The sequence below is a fragment of the Pristiophorus japonicus genome, chromosome 3, assembly GCF_044704955.1.
Source record: "Pristiophorus japonicus isolate sPriJap1 chromosome 3, sPriJap1.hap1, whole genome shotgun sequence".
Classification (NCBI taxonomy): domain Eukaryota; kingdom Metazoa; phylum Chordata; class Chondrichthyes; family Pristiophoridae; genus Pristiophorus; species Pristiophorus japonicus.
This window is the reverse complement of record NC_091979.1, coordinates 201,567,940-201,588,809: the sequence shown is the minus strand read 5'-3', so window position 1 is coordinate 201,588,809 and position 20,870 is coordinate 201,567,940. Positions and strand designations below refer to the sequence as shown.

General features: G+C 45.6%; 1 protein-coding gene across 2 annotated transcripts in view; it reads left to right on the top strand.

The window, feature by feature from the left end:
• Nucleotides 1–20,870, top strand: part of LOC139260075 (ATP-dependent 6-phosphofructokinase, liver type-like) — a 105,094-nt gene that overhangs the window by 63,800 nt on the left and 20,424 nt on the right. For both annotated transcript variants that reach the window (XM_070876204.1, XM_070876206.1), the window contains exons 8-11: nt 611–706; nt 3,144–3,236; nt 5,947–6,072; nt 11,345–11,409. In XM_070876204.1, coding sequence (XP_070732305.1) covers nt 611–706; nt 3,144–3,236; nt 5,947–6,072; nt 11,345–11,409 — 380 coding nt within the window. The remainder of the gene's footprint in view (nt 1–610; nt 707–3,143; nt 3,237–5,946; nt 6,073–11,344; nt 11,410–20,870) is intronic.

Sequence of the window (20,870 nt, the reverse complement as noted above, 5' to 3'; positions counted from 1 at the left end):
TGCAGGGCTGAGCAATCGCAGGGGCAAAAGAAAGCAGGAAACACTAGAATGGGAACATAATAAAATTTGCCCTATTTGACCACCACTACCTTTAATTAGCACTCCCCAAGCGGCCAGCCGAGGTGACAACGCCTCCTGCAGCTGTCGTTGTTGACGGCCGACAATACTGCGGGGGGGCAGAAGCGAATATTACATCCAGAGCGGTAACGGGACACTGTGCACCGGGTGACATCATGATCTATGGGGAGCAAGGGAAGCCGGGGAAATTCGCGAGTGTCGGTGATTTCGCTACGCTCAGTCGGTAGGTAAGCTATTAGCACCCCATTACCCCCCCCCAGAGGTGTTAACTGGAGGCGCAAACCAGGCAATTTCTCACCTGTTATGTTCATCTGAGCGAGCAGACAGTGTCAAAAGGCATCACCTCTGACAGTGCAGCACTCCCTTAGTACTGCACTGGAATGTAAGCATAGATTTTGTGCTCAAGTCTCTAGAGCGGGACTCAGAATTCACGACCTTGTGACTTGGAGACGAGCGCGCAACTCACTGAACTATGGCTGACACCTGCTAATATCCAAAGCCAACTAATTGACCTAATGTGTCCTTTCTCCAGAGTCGCAGCAGAGGCTCCAGGCTGAACATCATCATCCTTGCGGAGGGAGCAATTGACCGACATGGGAATGCTATCAGCTCCAACTATGTAAAAGATGTAAGTATGAGAGTATCAACAGCACTGTCATGGTGTAAGGAAATAGGATGCGTTTCTGTGTGCATGTGTCATTTTAATTACTAGATCTCAAAATGGAGACCAGATTTCTTCTATAAGTCAGACAAAATGAAGAACTCTGGCTCTAGGTGCTAATGGAGATTCTTGAAGGACAGTGTAGACCCAGCCTCTGGCTATTTAGGTTCCAGTTCATGGCTATTTTATATTCAGATTCATGGCAATCAATTCGAGGATTATTTTTAATTGTTGGAATGCATGCAAATTTACAGACAAATTCATCCTAAATCGCTGAACCATCGAGGGAGCTTTGTTCAAACTTAAGTCAATTGTACATTATTCAAAAGCAGTGACATTAGTGCAAGAATTGGGCAAGATGTAATCTTGATAGCTGTCTAGTGTCAAAAGCAAACGGACCATCAGATTACCGGGAAAGCTCTGCTTTAGACTGTCAATAGCACGTGAGGTGATTTCCATCAGGTTTCACAGAAGCTGCTGAAAAGAAAGTCGAGCATTGTACTATTAGTTTCTTAGCTGTGTCTTTCCACTTCTGTATAAATTATCTTGTAGATAAATTTGACAATTTGTTTCAGCCTGAATTTAGCAGCTGAACTGAGAGCTTTTTGCAACCATTGAGATTAGACAAGTAAGTGTGCTAGGCAGCCCATATTATTTATGGTGTTATGTACCACAGTTAAGTGGTAATCCCAGTATGTATCTGCCTCACTCACTACAACCATACAGGTGCAGCTGTCAGTTCAGAGAAGACATGGTCTATGTATAGAAACTGCCCTTTTTGCTGTGAACACAACTTAAAAGTGTGAGGAGAAGGCCAGAATCGTGACAAAGATGTACGTGTCCCTTGGGTAGTGAGTTCCGTGTGGAATACGTAAGCCAAACGGTTACTCTGAACATCCTTTGGAGCCCAGCAAGTAAAGGGACCCCAAGCTCATTTAATATGAACAGTCAACAAAATTGTCCACACCGATACGATAGTTGAATTTTAAGCAGACATCACAATGTGTTACGATCTAATGCAAAGTATTTACAACACAGAAACAGGCCATTCGGCCCAACAGATCTGTGCCGGTGTTTATGCTCCACACGAGCCTCCTGCTACCCTACTTCATCTCGCCCTATCAACCCATTGGATTGCTTAACTGAACGAAGCTCACCTGACACCTCCATTGCATTACTTAAAATACAATGTAGCAAGATACTGTGTCTCATGATCCTTTCATGTTAAAAATGCAAGGGTTGATCCCTAGCACTGTGGACTCAGGAGCTTAACTTGGAGCATTGCAGCTGGTCACTGCTACACGTTGGCCCAGAAATTGTGCTCAGGCTTCCCGCGGGCAGATGCCTCCGACCGCAATAATTTCTACGAAAGTACCTGGTGGTCCCGGAGGTTCGGAGACTTGCGGTCCTGGGGCTCTACACGAAGGCCAGCATAGGGGCCCAGGGACTTGAGCGGTTCGAACGGATCTCTGGGATCACGTGGGTCAGTCCAACCTCTCAGAGTAGGGGGATCCCCATTAATACTTATGAGTTCTGTATGTATGGAGCTGCTATAAGTATGAATGGAAATACCCCCAAAAATATACAAACACTGAAAATAAGTTTTAAAAACTCATTACATATATAAAATTAATTAAAATGCAATTTAATTAAACATTTTATATGCCTGCTTTTACCAACTAAGAATTTGAAGGACATTTACTGGACAGGAGTTGGGCAAATAGCCCAACTCTCCGTCCGCAGAGGCTCGTTCCCTTCACATGCGTGTGATCTGTCCATTGCCGGGTTTAGGCGCATGCACGTCACATAATTAAACCGGAACTTGCGGGGGCACTTAGTACGCGCTCACAGGGAGCGCGATTTCTGGCTCATTATTTACCTCTGACGCATCGCAATGCTGAAATTTATATAAATAATTCCTGATCTTGAACTTAACAACGGGGCCCGATTTACAGAGTCCCATCCCGGTAACACATCGGATCTGAGAGTTACACTTTGCACTTTAACCTGATTACGCAATCAAATTCACAAGAGCGCATGCAACTAACCCACTCTGAAGTACAGGGGAACTGTTGCCTTTTTAATCCTTGTTCAGGAAGAGAGCTGCTGGTGAATTTTTTTTCTTACCCATTCAAAACACCACAAATTTCATACTGAAAGTGCCTTCAGTGGGAACAGGTTTCCCCATTTATTGTGTGTAGGAAAATGATAAACCTGTTCAAGACATGACACACACAGGAAATCTCTTCCTCTTCCTTTGCCTCCTTGTGTTAACTGCATTTCGGTGAGTCTGAGTTGCATGGTTTACTAAACGCCTTTCTCTTTTTCCATGATTTTTATACCTATGGTTCTTTCCCTCCCTTCCTGACTGATTTGTGTTCTCTGTTTTATTTTTTCCCCCCAGCTTGTTTCTAAGCGCCTTGGATTTGACACACGTGTCACAGTCTTGGGGCACGTACAGCGAGGGGGAACACCCTCTGCATTTGATCGAATTCTGGTAAGCACTCTGAGCCTCTATAAATGGCCCATCGGCACCTCCACCGTAGACCTCCCCAAATGGCTCACTGAGTAGCCAGGCCATACAGATCAGGAACTTCCAAGCTTCATTCTCAGCCTCTGCAGAGTTCGATCATGCCGGGCAGGGCAGCAGTAGTAGGAGGTGCCACGATTGGCCTTGGGAACCATTGGTTAGGGAGGGGAGAGAACAGCCGGGATCCCTGATCACGATGGCTAACTGCTGTTGGAAAGTGCAGGTGGTAGCTGAGGGCGGGATTGGACTTGGCTGCGCTGTTCCCTATGGTTGAATAGCTTGCTAATGCTTGCAGTCAAAGCTCATACAGTCAAAGGTAAGAATCATCCATGGAGCTGCACCAGAACATGTACTCAATATTTTCAGGGGGGAGGGAGAAAACTGGTGAAAGTGGGAAAAAGAATGGCACTGCTGCATGATATTTGTCATGGTCACAATGGTATGGCACATCTGGATACTTATGACACAGCTGGAGACCGCACTACAGTCTATCTAACTGCATTTTCAACACATTGTCAGCTGGACTCAATCCGTAGCACTCCTGTGTCTCGAGACAGAAGGTCATAGGTCAAAGCCACTCCATCACCTAATTTAGGCCAACACTGCAATACACTATTGTGGGCGTGGGTGCTGCGCTGTCGGAGGTGCTGTTCTCTGGATAAGATATTAAACCCCGTCTGCCCTCTCAGGTAAAAGATCCTGTGGTACCGTTTTGAAAGAAGAGCAGGCGAGTTCTCTCGACATCCTGGCCAATATTCATCCCTTGGCCAAAGTCCCCAAAACATATTATTCATCCTTCTGCTGTTTGTGGGATCTTGCTACTGTAAATTGTCTGCCGTATTTGCCAACATAGCAACAGTGATTGCATGTGAAATTCCATTGACTGTAACATGCATTAGGCGACCTGAGGTGCAACAGGCTCAATATAAATGTTTCTTTGATCATTGAAGTAACGAGATAGAAAGAAAGGCATTTATATCGTGCCTTGCACAACCTCAGGATGTCCCAAAGCGCTTTACAGCCAATTAAGTACTTTTTTGAAGTGCAGTCACTGTTGTAATGTAGGAAATGTGGCAGCCAATTTGCGCACAGTAAGCTCCCATAAACAGCAATGTGATAATGACCAGGTAATCTGTTTTAGTGATGTTGGTTGAGGGATAAATATTGTCCAGAACTCCCAAGCTCTTCTTCAAAATTGCACCCTGAAGTTGGACTTGAACCCACAACCTTCTGACTTGGAGGCAAAAGAACTACATACTGAGCCACAGCTAATACATTCTGACAGGAGGAGAAAAGAAACTAAAATACAAGGCAAGTCACTTAAGTGGGATATGGGTAAGCAAGACTTATACTTTTATTGATGACACGTTTTTCATCAAAAGCTGCAAGGAAATCAAAAGAGGAAAATCAAAGCCCAATAAACTAGGGTAAATTTAGGAAAAATCCCTTTTTATTTTGAACAGCACTAAAATACAGTATAAAAGGGATCTAATGTAAATTCCAGTGTAATATAAGTTTCCACAATCACAAATACTGTTAAGCGATGTGAACAGTAAAAGACTTTTCGAATGTTTAGGAAAGTGTCTAGGATAGAATTCCTCGGGAGGCAGGGGTTTTTTCTGCTATTTCTTAGTCGGAAAAAGCCACTTACGCATTTTCTCTGGGCTTTCTGCCTAAGGTGTGGAAGAAGATTGGGAGAACTCCCTTGGAAGTTCGAGGCATGTTTAAACAGCACCTCCCTCCCCCCTCCCATAGTATCGTCAAGCACAAATATTTTAAAAATCAAACTGAAATATGAAACATTTAACGTGAAAATGTAATGTTGCAGAATATGCCATGGGCAGCATGTTGCAATTATTGCATGCAGTGTGTCTAGTTTTTTTTATTAGCATAGCTGTAGTCATTACCAAAGCTTTTCAGATATACTTCATTTTATGCACTTTGTTTCAGAGCCTATCCACATTCCAGAGTGTAAAAGCTCTTACCATAAAGCTTCACCAGACTGATTTCCAGGATGGCAGGACTGACATATGAAGAAAGACTGGATGGACTGGGCTTATATTCACTGGAATTTAGAAGAATGAGAGGGGATCTCATAGAAACATAAAATTCTGACGGGATTGGACAGGTTAGATGCAGGAAGAATGTTCCCGATGTTGTGAAGTCCAGAACCAGGGGTCGCAGTCTAAGGATAAGGGGTAAGCCATATAGGACCGAGATGAGGAGAAACTTTTTCACTCAGAGAATTGTGAACCTGTGGAATTCTCTACCACAGAAAGTTGTTGAGGCCAGTTCGTTGGATATATTAAAAAGGGAGTTAGATGTGGCCCTTACGGCTAAAGGGATCAAGGGGTATGGAGAGAAAGCAGGAATGGAGTACTGAAGTTGCATGATCAGCCATGATCATATTGAATGGTGGTGCAGGCTCGAAGGGCCGAATGGCCTACTCCTGCACCTATTTTCTATGTTTCTATTCCAACACCTTTACATAGAATTTACAGCATAGAAACAGGCCGTTTGTTCAACTAGTCTGTCCTGGCATTCATGCTCCACACAAGCCTCCTCCCGCCTTACTTCATCCATCAATATCTACTTCTATTTCTTCCTCATTTACTTTCTCTTGGCTTATTTCCTCTTCCTGCCTGATGATGTTCTCCTTTCTTTTCTCCACCCTCAGAGCAGCAAGATGGGCATGGAAGCCGTGCTCACTCTCTTGGATGCCTCGCCAGAAACTTCATCTTGTGTCGTCAGCCTTTCTGGTAACCAGGCCCTGCGGCTGCCGCTGATGGAGTGCGTGCTGTTGGTGGGTATTTGACGCTTTCCCTGTTGAGATTTCTTGCTGAGAGCGGGCACACAATCCCCATCTCCCGCTGCAGACTTTATTTCGAGGTGGCTCCTGCTCCCTCTGCTCATCTCCTTGATAAATTGCGATCCAGGTCACCTGATCCCAACTTACCAATGTTTGGACCTAGGAAAAATAGATCAGAGTATCTTCTGAATGCCGACAAACTAGGAACTGTGCAGGAGCAGAGAGATTTAGGGGTCCATGTGCAGAGATCACGACTAGCTAGTGGGCAGGTATTATAAAGGCTAATTAAATGTTGGTCTTTATCTCAAGGGGTCTGGAATACAAACAAGTGGAAGTGATGTTACAGCTGTACAGAGCTCTTGTTAGACTGACTCTGGAGTCAGTTCTGGGCACTGCACCTCAGGAAGGATATATTGGCCTTGCAGGGGGTGCCATGCAGATTCACCAGAATAATACTAGGACTGAAAGGGTTCAATTATCAGGACAGGTCGCAAAGACTAGGCTTGTATTTCCTTGAGTACAGAGAGATCTGGGGGTCCTTGTGCATGAAACACAAAAAGTTAGTATGCAGGTTCAGCAAGTAATCAGGAAGGTAAATGGAATGTTGGCCTTTATTGCAAAGGAGATGGAGTATAAAAGTGGAGAAGTCCTGCTACAACTGTACAGGGTATTGGTGAGGCCACACCTAGAGTACTGCGTACAGTTTTGGTCTCTGTATTTAAGGAAGGATATACTTGCATTGGAGGCTGTTCAGAGAAGGTTCACTAGGTTGATTCCGGAGATGGGGGGGTTAACTTATGAAGATAGGTTGAGTAGGTTGGGCCTATACTCATTGGAATTCAGAAGAATGAGGTGATCTTGTCAAAACATATAAGATAATGAGCGGGCTCGACAAGGTGGATGCAGAGAGTATATTTACACTCAGGGGAAACTAAAACTAGGAGACATAGTCTCAGAATAAGGAGCTGCCCATTTAAAACTGAGATGAGGAGGAATTTCTTCTCTCAGAGGGTTGTAAATCTGTGGAATTCTCTGCCCCAGAGAGCTGTGGAGGCTGGGTCATTGAATATATTTAAGATGGAGATTGACAGATTTTTGAGCGATAAGGGAATAAAGGGTTATGGGCAGCGGGCAGGGAGTCCATGATCAGATCAGCCATGATCTTATTAAATGATAGAGCAGGCTCAAGGGGCCAAATGGCCTACTCCTGCTCCTAGTTCTTATGTTCTTATAAGTATAGAATATTAAGGGTTGATCTAATTGAGGTCAAAATTTTGTTTTATAACACTCCTGTGAAAGTGCCTTGGGATGTTTTATTATGTTAAAGAAGCTATATAAATATAAGTTGTTGTTGTTGATGACAGGAAGTAATTCTTCACACAAAGGGTAGTGGAAACCTGGAGCTCTCTCCCACAAAAAGCTGCTGAGGCTGGGGGTCATTTAGAAAATTTCAAAACTGAGATCGATAGATTTTTGTGGGGTAAGGGTATTAAGGGTTATGGAATCAAGGCGGGTAAATGGAGTTAAGATGCAGGTTAGTCATGATCTAATTGAATGGCGGAACAAGCTTGAGGAGCTGAATGGCCTCCTTCTGTTTCTGTGTTCGCCATATGTTCTCCTCATAGATGGCAGGCACTGGGGTTTATAATGCTACCTTTATAAACTCTTTTTGCAGATTCACATAACATGATAATTGTTGTGTATGGAGAAAGAGTCAGACTGAACACGTGAGCTCCAAGTAAAGTGTGACCGTAGTTTTTTATTGCAGGTCTCCAGAGTGTCTCTCTAATCTGTGAAGCCTCCTTAAATACCTGTGCTCCCAAGGGATCTAGAGATCCCTTGGGACTCCAGGGAATAAGCCCTCTGGTGGTTGTACTGAGTAAATGCAAGTTTACATATATAACACTTCTCCCACCTCCGCCCCCCCAAAGTCAATAGTGTAACTATTTACAATGTGAGTCGATTTGGGGCCCTTCTTGCCCTGGTCGATCGTCTCGGTGTGAAAGCTGGTGTTATTGAATCATTTGTTGGGCCCTCGCTGGGCTGCTGTGGATGATAGTCTGCTTCGTGGTCAACCGTGGTGCCGGTCACTGGTGTGTATGTTGGGGGGTCAAAAAAGGTAAGGTCCAAGGTGGGTTGCTCAGGATAGTCCGTGAATCTGAGTTTGATTTGGTCCAAGTGTTTCCTGTGAATGAATCCATTTGAAAGTTTGACCCAAAACACCCTGCTCACGAAACTAAGAACTTACTCAAAAGAACTGATACCTGTAATCGGCAGTGCTACTATAAAGGTTTCCTACAATGGAGCTGTGCACAAGCTACCACTCTGGTTGGTACCGGGCGATGGTCCCATGCTGCTCGGCAGGAGCTGGCTGGAACAGCTTTATCTCTTCCTGCATTTCCACTGGGACACTGGACCAGCTCCCGTGAAGCACACAGCTTTTGACTAGAGATAATAAGAGGTCCTGGCTTGTCCAGGTTTGATCTGCCAGGCATGACGGGTGATTGCTCACTCTCAAATGCTTCCATAACCATGGCTAGATCTGCGGGCTGCGCTATTTCCACCCCCGTGGTGGGCAATGGCAGCCTACTGAGAGCATCGGCGCAGTTTTCTGTGCCTGGCCTGTGGCAGATGGCGCAGTTGTATGCGGACAACGTGAGCGCCCATCTCTAGATGCGGGCCGATGCATTGGTATTTATCCCTTTACTCTCTGAGAACAGGGATATAAGTGGCTTATGGTCAGTTTCCAATTGGAATTTTAACCCAAACAGGTATTGATGCATTTTCTTTACCCCATTAATACACGCTAACGCTTCTTTTTCAATCATGCTGTAGGCTCTCTCAGCCTTAGACAGACTCCTGGATGCATAAGCAACCGGTTGCAGTTTCCCGAAATCATTAGTTTGTTGCAATACACACCCGACGCCATATGACGACGCATCACATGGTCGTACCAAACGCTTACATGGATCATACAACACAAGCAATTTGTTTGAGCATAACAATTTTCGCGCTTTTACAAAGGCATTTTCTTGGCTTTTGCCCCAAACCCATTCGTCCCCTTTTCGTAGTAAGACATGTAGTGGTTCACACAGTGTGCTGAGACCCGGTAAGAAGTTACCAAAGTAGTTCAGGAGTCCCAGAAATGACTGCAGCTCTGTCATGTTCTGTGACCTCGGTGCATTCTCGATTGCCTCTGCCTTTGCGTTGGTGGGCCTGATGACATCTGCTGCAATCCTCCTTCCCAGGAACTCCACTTCAGGCGCCAGGGGATAATTCGAGCATTTTAACCTGAGCCCCATGCGGTTGAGTCGACTAAGAACCTCCTCCAGGTTCTGCAGATGCTCGACTGTTCCGACCTGTAACCAAGATGTCTTCCTGGAAGACCACGGTTTGCGGGACCGACTTCAGTAAGCTTTCCATGTTTCTCTGGAATATCGCCACCACCGATCGGATTCCAAATGGGCATCTGTTATAAACAAAAAGACCTTTTTGCGTGTTGATGTAGGTGAGGGCCTTCGATGATTCCTCCAATTCCTGCGTCATGTAGGCTGAAGTTAGATCCAGCTTCATGAACCTCTTTCCTCCTGTCAGCGTTGCAAAGAGGTTGTCGGTCTTTGGTAGTGGGTATTGATCCTGCAGGGAGAAACGATTGATAGTTACTTTGTAATCGCCACTGATTCTGACGGTGCCGTCTCCCTTGAGGACTGGGAGAATGGGACTGGCCCACTCGTTGAACTCGATCGGGGAAATGATGCCCTCTCTTTGCAGCCGGTTCCAGCGTCGCAAAGATGAAATGTCTGTACAGGCAGACTGCCTTCTGTAGTGGTCCCCAAGAAGGGCAGAGACACCTTTATCAATGACCTCCACAGTACCCACCCAGGCATCATAATGATGAAAGCGATAGCCAGATCCCATCCTCGTCACCAGTTGTTGTGTATGGAAAAAGAGTCAGACTGAACACTGAGAGCTCAAAGTAAACTGTGACCGTAGTCTTTTATTGTAGGTCTCCAGAGTGCCTCTCTAACCTCCTTCCGTTGGGACTCCAGGGGATAAGCCCTCTGTTGGCTGTACAGAGTAAATACAAATTTACATATATAACAATAATGTGTGTCTTGAAGGAAGGCAACTGAAACTCACATGCCAGGTCAAATTTTAGCGAGATTTGAGTGAGAGGGACTTAATCCTGTAATCTCATCCTCATCCCACAAGTGGTGCTACGTGATCAAATTGCTATTTTAAAAAAGTTCTTTTGAGGTGATAGTTATGAATATTTAATGTATCCTGTCAATTACCAACAACAGCTTGCATTTATATAGTGCCTTTAACATAGTAAAATAATCTTATCAAGGCGCTTCAGAGGAGTGTAATCAGACAAAATTTGACACTGAGCCACAAAAGGAGATATTAGGACAAGTGACCAAAAGCTTAGTCAAACAGGTAAGTTTTAAGGAGTGTCCTAAAGGAAAAGAGAAGTGTAGAGACAGAAAGGATTAGAAAGAGAATTCCAGAGCTTGGTGCCTAGTCAGCTGAAGGCACAGCCACCAATGGTGGGGCGAATAAAATCAGGGATACATAAGAGGTCAGAATTGGAAGAGCGCAGAGATCTCGGATGGTTGTAGGGCTGGAGGAGGTTACAGAGATAGGGAGGGGTGAGGCTGTGGAGGGATTTGAACATGAGGATGAGAAATTTAAAATCAAAATCGAGGTGATTAAAGCACTTCATGACGTAGTATAAGCCACAATCCGAGGTCCCAGGCTAGACTCCTGCTCTATGTTGAATTGGCTGATCTCTACTGACCTTGACGTCCCCAAAGCTAGTGAAGGGAAGATCAGTCATGGGGTGGGTGGTCCTGTTCCTGATCGCACATCACTGACCTCTGCTGTGTGGACAACGGGGACCAGGATATCCACCATGTAGCAAAATCAAAAATCTGTTCATTATAAATGTTATTTGGATTTGGTTCTATCTAGTTCACCGAGGAATTGTCGCCCCCGCCCTCCCCTGTTCATCCAGTTTGTGAGCATGATCTGGCATGACTGTGGCGCCCTCCATGGCTCATTTCTCTTGCATAGGTATTGAAGGACTACTGGAGTCCATGAAACTGTACACCAACAAGAGTCGGTGCATTCAGGAGAGGAGGAGGAGGTGGGGCTAGGGAAGATATGAGGTGAAAGCTATTTTTAACTCAACGGGCAGTTTTAATTTTAACGCTTTGGCTAAAGGCATCCATTTCTTAATTTCTTCATTTTGCTTCATTTGAAGACCAAGGATGTTCAAAAGGCGATGGACGAGAAGAGGTTTGATGAAGCCATCACGCTACGTGGCAGGTAAGAGCTGCAGTACTATTCGTTTTCTATATCTCAAACATAGAGAAGAAATGCAAGGCATTTATATAGCCCCTTTCACGACCTCAGGATATCCCAAAGCACTTTACGTCCAATTAAATACTTTTGAAGTGTATTCACGATTGTAATATAGAAGTCGTGGCAACCAATTTGCGCACAGTAAGATCCCACAAACAGCAATGTGACAATGACCAGATAATCTGTTTTAATGATGTTGGTTGACGGATAAATGTTGGCCATGTCCCCGGGGAGAACTACCCTGCTCTTCTTCAAAATAGTGTTGTGAGATATTTTACGTGCAACTGAGGGTAGACGGGGCCTTGGCTTAATGTCTCATTCGAAAGACAAAACCTCCGACAGTACAGCACTCCCTCAGTACTGCACGAGAAGTGTCAGCCTAGATTTTGTACTCCAGTCTCTGGAATGGGACCCACAACCTTCTGACTCGGAGGCAAGACTGATATCCACTGAGCCACAGCTAACATTTGTTGATCACTCACTGTGTGAAGAACTTCCTCACATCAGTTCTAAATGTGCCTTTCACAAGTTCCAGTGCTCCTTTGTCCAGGTGTTGGGCTTCATCTCATCATGGACATAAGAGCTGAATTCCAGAGGTGAGGTGAGAGTCACCATTGATTAGAATCTTAACTGGAAACCGAGGCACCATCTTCCCTCATAGGTGGTCGTAAAAGATCCCGTGGCACTATTTTGAAGAAGAGCAGGAGCGTGCTCCCAGTGTCCTGGCCAACCTTTTGATTTTCTGTGTAACCATCAGGCTCACTTGCATATGTATCTGGTCCTCAGCTCCAGACTGTTCAGCATCCCCAGATACAGGATACCACTCCCTCTGAATTGCTGCATCAAGTACACCACAGATCAGACAGTCACTGTTGTAATGTAGAAAATACAGCAGCCAATTTGCACACAAGAAACCACAAACAACGCTCATCCACTAAAACAGATTCTCTGGTCATTATTACATTGTTGTTTGTGGTTTCTTGTGTGCAAATTGGCTGCTGTATTTTCTACATTACAACAGTGACTGTGTCTGATCTGTGGTGTACTTGATGCAGCAATTCAGAGGGAGTGGTATCCTATATCTGGGGATGCTGAGCCGTCTGGAGCTGAGGACCAGATACATATGCAAGTGAGCCTGATGGTTACACAGAAAATCAAACATCCACACCCAAATATGGTAACAGCCCATCAACAAAAATGAAATGAGATCGTCCATATACATCAAAAGCCAGACCCCCGCTCCATACACACTAATAGCCAAATCCAATACACACAAGCCAGAGGAGATTTGAACAGCGGCGGAAGAATTGGCGGAGCACAGAACAGACCCAAGCGGCAACAACTCAACAGAGGCAGAATTTGAAAAAGTGATGTCAGTAAAAAAAGTGACACAAGGGAAGGAACTAATTGGTGAGTACCTGGTGAGTGTTTTCTTTAAGTTTTAAGTTTATTTCTGCGAAGTTAGTTCTTTGTGTTGTGTATGTATAATGTATGTACTGTAACACTAGACCACTGAATGTATCCTCACACTGTATACACCATACCTCTACCACCAGAGGGTGCTACTGGTGGAGATCTAAGGGTCATCTGCACACTGCAGGTAACCAAGTATAAAAGGGAGCTCACCTCATTGTGTCCTCACTCAAGGAGCTGCAATAAACGGACTAAGGTCACTACAGTTCAAGTACAATACCCTTACCTCGTGGAGTCATTATTAGAGTGCTTGCATATACTACAACTGACGACGAGATTACGAATTTCCACGCGGAACATGTCTAACCTAAGCAACTTTCAACAATTCGCTGATGGGGAAGATTGGGATGCCTTTGTGGAAAGGTTCGAACACTTCTTCATTGCAAATGACCTAGCAGGAAACGACCCGACCTCACTGGCTGATAAGTGCAGAGCTATCCTGCTCGGCAGTTGTGGGTCCACTGTCCATGGCCTGGTCAGGGACCTGCCAGCCCCAGAAAAGACGACAACTAAAACTTACGCGGACCTCGTAACAATAATACAGGAACAGCTCAAGCTTAAAGAGGGCATCCTCACAGTCAGACAGTGGTTCTACACCCACCGGCAGCCTGAAGGCCAAAAAATTGCAAAATATTCTGCAGACCTGAGACGATTGGCTGCACCGTGTGATTTTGGTGACCACCTTACTGAAGCACTAAGGGACATCTTTGTTATTGGAATCGGCCACGAGGGCCTCCTCCATAAACTGCTCTCTGCGGACACTACGGTCACCCTGCAGAAGGCAATTAAAGTGAGCCAGGCATTCATTATTTTGGTCTGCGATTCCAAGAGGATGATGACTCACCCCCGGGACTCTAACCCGACGAATACAGTGAACCGAATGGCACCTTTCAGAGGCAAGGCTGCTGTCCCAAGTCCCGCAACCCTGAGTCCGCTACATGGGGCCAAACGGCCAGCCCTGTGCTGGCGCTGTGGAGGAAATCACAGGGCCCACCAGTGCCGATACAAACACTATACTTGCAAAGACTGCAACACTAAAGGTCATCTGCAGCGAATGTGTAGAAGAAATTTTACTCACCGAGTCCCTGAAGAGTTGGCCGATCACCCGGGCTCCAGCGCTGATGAAGAGTCTATGGTGTGGCTCAGCCCCTGGAAGAGGTGTATGGGGTGTATACCTGCTCCACCGAGAGTTCCCCGTGGAAAATGGAAGTAGAAATCAACGATGTTCCAGTCTCGATGGAGGTCGACACAGGGGCAAGCCAATCGCTGATGTATCAGGTGGCCTTCGAGAAACTCTGGGACAATCCCGCCAAACGAGCCAAAATGCTCCTAATCCAGGCAAAGCTGCTCACTTACACAAAAGACACCATCCCAGTCGTTGGCAGAGTGCATGTCCAGGTGCAATGCACAAGCTTCCTTTGTGGATTGTTGCCGGTGATGGTCCAACGCTGCTGGGAAGAAGATGGATGAAACAAATCCAAATCTGTTGGAGCTGGGAAAGCCTCCAGGCCCCGACGATCGATGTCTGACGCGGCCCCAAACTTGGATCCATCACAGCACTTGGAAATCCTACCATCAACGCGACTGCGTGGCAACGACACAGACTGCACAACTCAACAGTGGGATGATCCAACCTGAACGACCAGACTTCACCTTCTGGGCTCCAGTGGCAGGACTCCGAGGGAAGAAGATCGGCGCAGAAGGTAGATTCCTGGCTTCTGTGGCAGAACCTGGGGAGAAAAGGATCACCGCAGCCTACCTCGTGGAGAGAAAGAAGATGGAGCCCACACCATGAAGTGAAGAACCTGGAATCAAGATGGCTGCGACCAGACCACGAGGGGCAGTGTTGAGGGAGCAACACTTGTTGCCGAGCAGCGAACTGGATTGGGGTAAAGACTGCAAGGCCCTTTTAAAGGAGACCGGCAAACCAGCACAATTAAAGGGACAGTTCCACTCTTTGTACAGCGATGTCACTAATGATAAAGATGTAATTAACGAATGCAAGTATATAGATGTACTGTTGAACAGTGAAACTGGAAATACTAATGGAAAAAATGTAACTAACAAATGCAGGTATCTAAATGTAACCTTGCACAGAGATGCTGATAGTACACAGGAAAGTGATGTAATTGACAAATGCGAAAGTGTAAAGACAAATAACAATGTCGAGTTGGCTGATTGCGGTTGGAGCCAATGTATCATGAATGCTAATGATGAAATGAGATATGATGCCGGGTTCTACACGCACGCCGACAAAGCCACAGGTAACCTCCAGTGGGAAGCACCCAGGTCCAGTGGGCTACCCAATCATGTAGCCTGTGCCTCCCGGGATTAATGTGATGCCCCAGGGAGGGTGGCCACACACACACTGGGCGCATACCCACAGTAGGGCCAGCGATCAATGGACAGCACAGGCACCACCACTGGCACCCTGCCCCAGACCGACCCTACCCCCCTGGCCAGCACCAGGAGCAAGAGGCCAGCACCCTCCAGCCCTCCCGGCGGGACCTGGGATGACCAGACTTCAACTACCGCTGAAGGGCAGCAGGGAGACCCTGCAGCCCTCAAAGGAGGACAGAGAGGCCACACACTCCTGTGGCTCTGCCCACCACTAAACGTCCTCACCCACCTACACCCAGACCCAAGGGTCAGACCGCAATACCACGTATGTACCTTACCCGTAATATGTACTTGCTCCACCACTGCTGAATTCCAAAACAGTGACATAACCAATCCGATTCTTTATTCTCTGTACATGTATGCCAATGCAGGTGTTGAGCCACACACATGGTCTATGTATGGTGGGTGGGGGGGGGCGGGGGGGGAAATGGATATTTGTAGCCATGGACATATGGATCACACCCAGAACCCACAAAACCCTCATTACAACCTCCAGCAGTCCACTTCCAACCACTTCCCAATGTCGTGGCAATGAGGACTTGGGGGGTCCACAGGGAGAGAGCCATTCCCAAGCAAAGACAAAGTGCAAGGGCTTTGGACACTCAATTCGAGGGCCAGAGCACACAGTGCAAAAGCCTGTGACACAAGACTAAGGGGGGAGTGTCGTTGTGTATGTATAATGTATGTACTGTAACACTAGACTACTGAATGTATCTTCACACTGTATACACCATACCTGGCCACCAGAGGGTGCTACTGCAGGTAACCAAGTATAAAAGGGAGCTCACCTCATTATTGCAGCTCCTTGAGTGAGGACACAAACGGACTAAGGTCACTACAGTTCAAGTACAATACCCTTCCCTCGTGGAGTCATTATTAGAGTGCTTGCATATACTACACTTAGTATATTAAATAGAGGCATGGCAAGACAGCTCAGTCCCATGGAATGCACATCCCTTGCCATGTGGGAAGTCCTGGATGCTTCCCATGGCCTGGACATCCACACATCCACATGTGCAGGAAATGTCGCCAGCTACAGCAGCTCGAGATCCGTGTTTTGGAGCTTGTGCGGCAGCTGGAGTCACCTGTGGTGCATCCGCGAGGCTGAGAACTTCGTGGATAATACATTTCTAGAGGTGGCCACCCCGCAGAGAGGGAATGGGTGACTGCCAGACAGAAGAGGAGGACCGGGCAGGTAGTGCAAGAGTCCACGGAGTGCATCTCTCTCTCCAACCAGTATTCTGTTCTGAGCACTGGTGGGGGCGATAGTTCCTCTGGGGAGTGCAGCCAGAGCCAAGTCCATGGGACCATGGGTGGCTCAGCTGCATGGGGAGGGAGGAAGAAGAGTGGAAGAACAATAGTGGGGGGATTCGATAGTTATCCAGGATGGTAGTTGCCTCCCTGTGCCAGGGTCAAGGATGTCACCGAGCAGCTGCAGGGCATTCTGGGGGGAGAGGGTGAACAGCCAGAGGTTGTGGTCCATATCGGTACCAGTGATATCGGTAGAAAGAGGGATGAAGTCCTGCAGGTAGAGTTTAGGGAGCTAGGAGAGAGATTAAAAAACAAGATCTCAAAGGTAATAATCTCCAGATTACTCCCGGTGCCACGAGCTTGTGAGTACAGAAATAGGAGGATAAAGCAGATGAATGCGTAGCTGGAGAGATGGTGCAGGTGGGAGGGCTTTAGATTCCTGAGGCATTGGGACCGTTTCTGGGGGAGGTCAGACCTGTACAAACCGGAGGGGGATGGGAACCTGAAAATAGATTCAGAAGGGAGAGAAGCAAAGCTGAAATGGGAAAGCAATAAAGTAGAAAGTGAATTTGGAAGACAGGGAAAATGAGGGCTAGAAAATAGACAACAAGGGAGTTTGACAGTGCTTAATGGTATATACTTCAATACAAGGAGTATAGAGAATAAGGCAGATGCGCTGAGAGCACAGATAGACACTTGGGAGTACGATATTACAGCTATTACTGAGACATGGCTGAAAGAAGGGCAGGTATGGCAGCTCAATATTCCTGGTTACAGGGTTTTCAGAAGAGATAAGGAGGGAGGGTGGGGGGGATTTCGCAGTATTGATTAAAGAAGCAATTACAGCGGTGAGGAGGGATGATATATTAGAAGGACCATCAAATGAGGCCATATGGGTCAAATTGAAGAACAAAAAAGGGGTAATCACACTGCTGGGAGTGTACTCTAGACCCCCAAACAGTTAGAGGGAGATAGAAGAGCAAATATGTAGGCACATTTTTGAGAAGTACAAAAACTATAGGGCAGTAATAGTAGGGGATTTCAAATACCCTAATATTAACTGGGATAAAATTATTGTGCGAGGTATAGAGTATAGAATTCCTAAAATGCATTCTGGAGAACTTTTTTAGCCAGTATGTAGCAAGCCCAACAATGGAGGGGTCGGTTCTGGCTTAGTTTTAGGGAATGAAGCTGGGCAGGTGGAAGGGATATCAGTGGGAGAGCATTTTGGTGCTAGTGATCATAATTGAGTTAGATTTAGGATAGTTATGGAAAAGGACAAAGATAGACCAGGAATAAAAGTTATCAATGGGGGAAATTGCTCAGCTGAGATGGGATTTAGCCAAAATGTACTGGAAAAGGCTACTTGAAGGTAAATCTGTGTCAGAGCAGTGAGAGGCATTCGAGGAGGCAATCCTGAGGGTTCAAAGCAAATATGTTCCCTTAAAAAAAAAGAGGGTGGGACTAACCTATGTAGAGCCCCTGGATGTCAAGGGACACTCGGGGTAGGATAAAAAAAAAGAAAGGAGGCTTATGACAGATACTGAGAGCTCAATATTGCAGAAACTCTAGAGGAGTATAAAAAGTGCAGGGGTGCAATTAAAAAGGATATTAGGAAAGCAAAGAGAGAGAATGAAAAAAAATTGACAAGTAAAATCAAGGAAAAGCCAAAGATGTTTTATAAATATATTAAGTGCAAGAGGATAATTAAAGAAAGAGTAGGGCCTATTAGGGAAATGTTGGAGTCCATTATTAAAGAAGCAGTAGCAGGACATTTGGAAAAGCAAAATTCGGTCAGGCAGAGTCAGCATAGATTTATGAAGGGGAAGTCATGTTTTACAAATTTGCTGGAGTTCTTTGAGGATGTAATGAAGAGGGTGGATAAAGGGGAACCAGTGGATGTGGTGTTTTTGGACTTCCAGAAGGCATTTGACAAGGTGCCACATAAAAGGTTACTGCACAAGATAAAAGTTCACGGGGTTGGGGGTAATAAATTAGCATGGATAGAGGATTGGCTAACAAATAGAAAACAGAGAGTCGGGATAAATGGTTCATTCTCGGGTTGGCAATCAGTAACTAGTGGAGTGCTGCAGGGATCAGTGCTGGGACCCCAACTATTTATAATCTATGTTAACGACTTGGAAGAAGGGACCGAGTGTAATATATCCAAGTTTGCTGACAATACAAAGATAGGAGGAAAAGCAATGTGTGAGGAGGACACAAAAAATCTGCAAAAGGACATAGACAGGCTAAGTGAGTGGGCAAAAATTGGCAGATGGAGTATAATGTTGGAAAGTGTGAGGTCATGCACTAGGTTGATTCCAGAGATGAGGGAGTTGACTTATGAGGAAAGGTTGAGTAGGTTGGGCCTCTACTCATTGGAATTCAGAAGAATGAGAGGTGATCTTATCGAAACAAATAAGATTATGAAGGGGCTTGACAAGGTGGATGCAGAGAGGATGTTTCCACTGATAGGGGAGACTAGAACTAGAGGGCATAATCTTAGAATAAGGGGCCGCCCATTTAAAACTGAGATGAGGAGAAATGTTTTCTTCTCAGAGGGTTGTAAATCTGTGGAATTCGCTGCCTCAGAGCTGTGGAAGCTGGGACATTGAATAAATTTAAGACAGAAATAGACAGTTTCTTAAACGATAAGGGAATAAGGGGTTATGGGGAGCGGGCAGGGAAGTGGATCCGAGTCCATGATCGGATCAGCCATGATCTTATTAAAAGGCGGAGCAGGCTCAAGGGGCCGTATGGCCTACTCCTGCTCCAATTTCTTATGTTCTTCTTATTAGAGACCATAAAGGTAATCTGTGTGGAGGCGCAAGACGTAGCCATGGTTCTTAATGAATACTTTGCACAAAAGAGAGGGGCGATGCAGACATTGCAATCAGTGAGGAGGTGTGTGAAAATTAGATGAAATAAACATAATGAGAGAGGCAATATTAAGGGGCTTATAAGGTTTGAAAATGGATAATTCCCCAGGCCTGGATGAAATGTATCCCAGGCTGTTAAGAGAAGCAAAAGAGGAAATAGCAGAGGCTCTGGCCATCATTTTCCAATCCTCCATGGCTACAGGTGTGTTGCCAGAGGACAGGAGGACTGCTAATATTGCACCTTTGTTTAAAAAGGGAGAAAGGAATAGACCGAGTAATTAGAGGCCAGTCAGCTTAACCTCGGTGGTGGGAAAATTATTGGAAAAAATTCTGAGGGACAGGATAAATTCATTTAGAAAGACACGGATTAATCAAGGGCAGTCAGAATGAATTTGTTAAGGGAAGGTCAAGTTTGACTAACTTGATTGAATTTTTTGAGGAGATAACAAGGAGGGTCAGTGAGGGTAGTGCACTTGATGTAGTGTATGTGGATTTTAGCAAGGCTTTTGATATGGTCCCACATGGCAGACTGGTCACTAAAGGAAAAACCCATGGGATCCAGGGCAAAGTGACCAATTGGATCCAAAATTGGCTCAGCGGCCAGGAAGCAAAGGGTAATGTTTGATGGGTGTTTTTGTGACTGGTAGGCTGTTTCCAGTGGGGTTCTGCAGGGCTCAGTACTAGGTCCCTTGCTTTTTGTGGTATATATCAATGATTTAGACTTGAATGTAAGGGGTATGATTTAGAAGTTTGCCGAGATTACAAAAATTGGCTGTATAGTTGATAATGAAGAAGAAAGCTGCAGACTTGCAGGAAGATATCAATGAACTGGTCAGGTGGGCAGAGCAGTGGCAAATGGCATTCAACCCAGAGAAGTGTGAGGTATTGCAAACAAGAAAATGGAATACACATTAAATGGTAGGAAACGTAGTAGAGGAACAAAGGGACCTTGGAGTGCATGTCCACAGATCCTTGAAGGTAGCAGACCAGGTAGATAAGGTGGTTAAGAAGGCATATAGAATATTTCCCTTTATTAGCTGAGGCACGGAATACAAGAGCAGGAAGGTTATGTTTGAATTGTATAAAGCACTAATTCGGCCACAGCTAGAGTACTGCATGCAGTTCTGGTCACCACATTACAGGGCAGATGTGATTGCACTAGAGAGGGTACAGAGGAGATTTCCGAGGATGTTGCCTGGACTGGAGAATTTTAGCTATGAGAAAAGATTGAATAGGCTGGGTTTGTTTTCTTTGGAACAGAGGAGACTAAGGGGAGACCTTATTGAGATGTATAGATTATGAGGGGCCTAGATAGAGTGGGATAGGAAGGATCTATTTTCCTTAGCAGAGGGATCAACAACCAGAGGGCATAGATTTAAAGTAATTGGTAGGAGGTTTAGAGGAGATATGAGGGGAAATTTC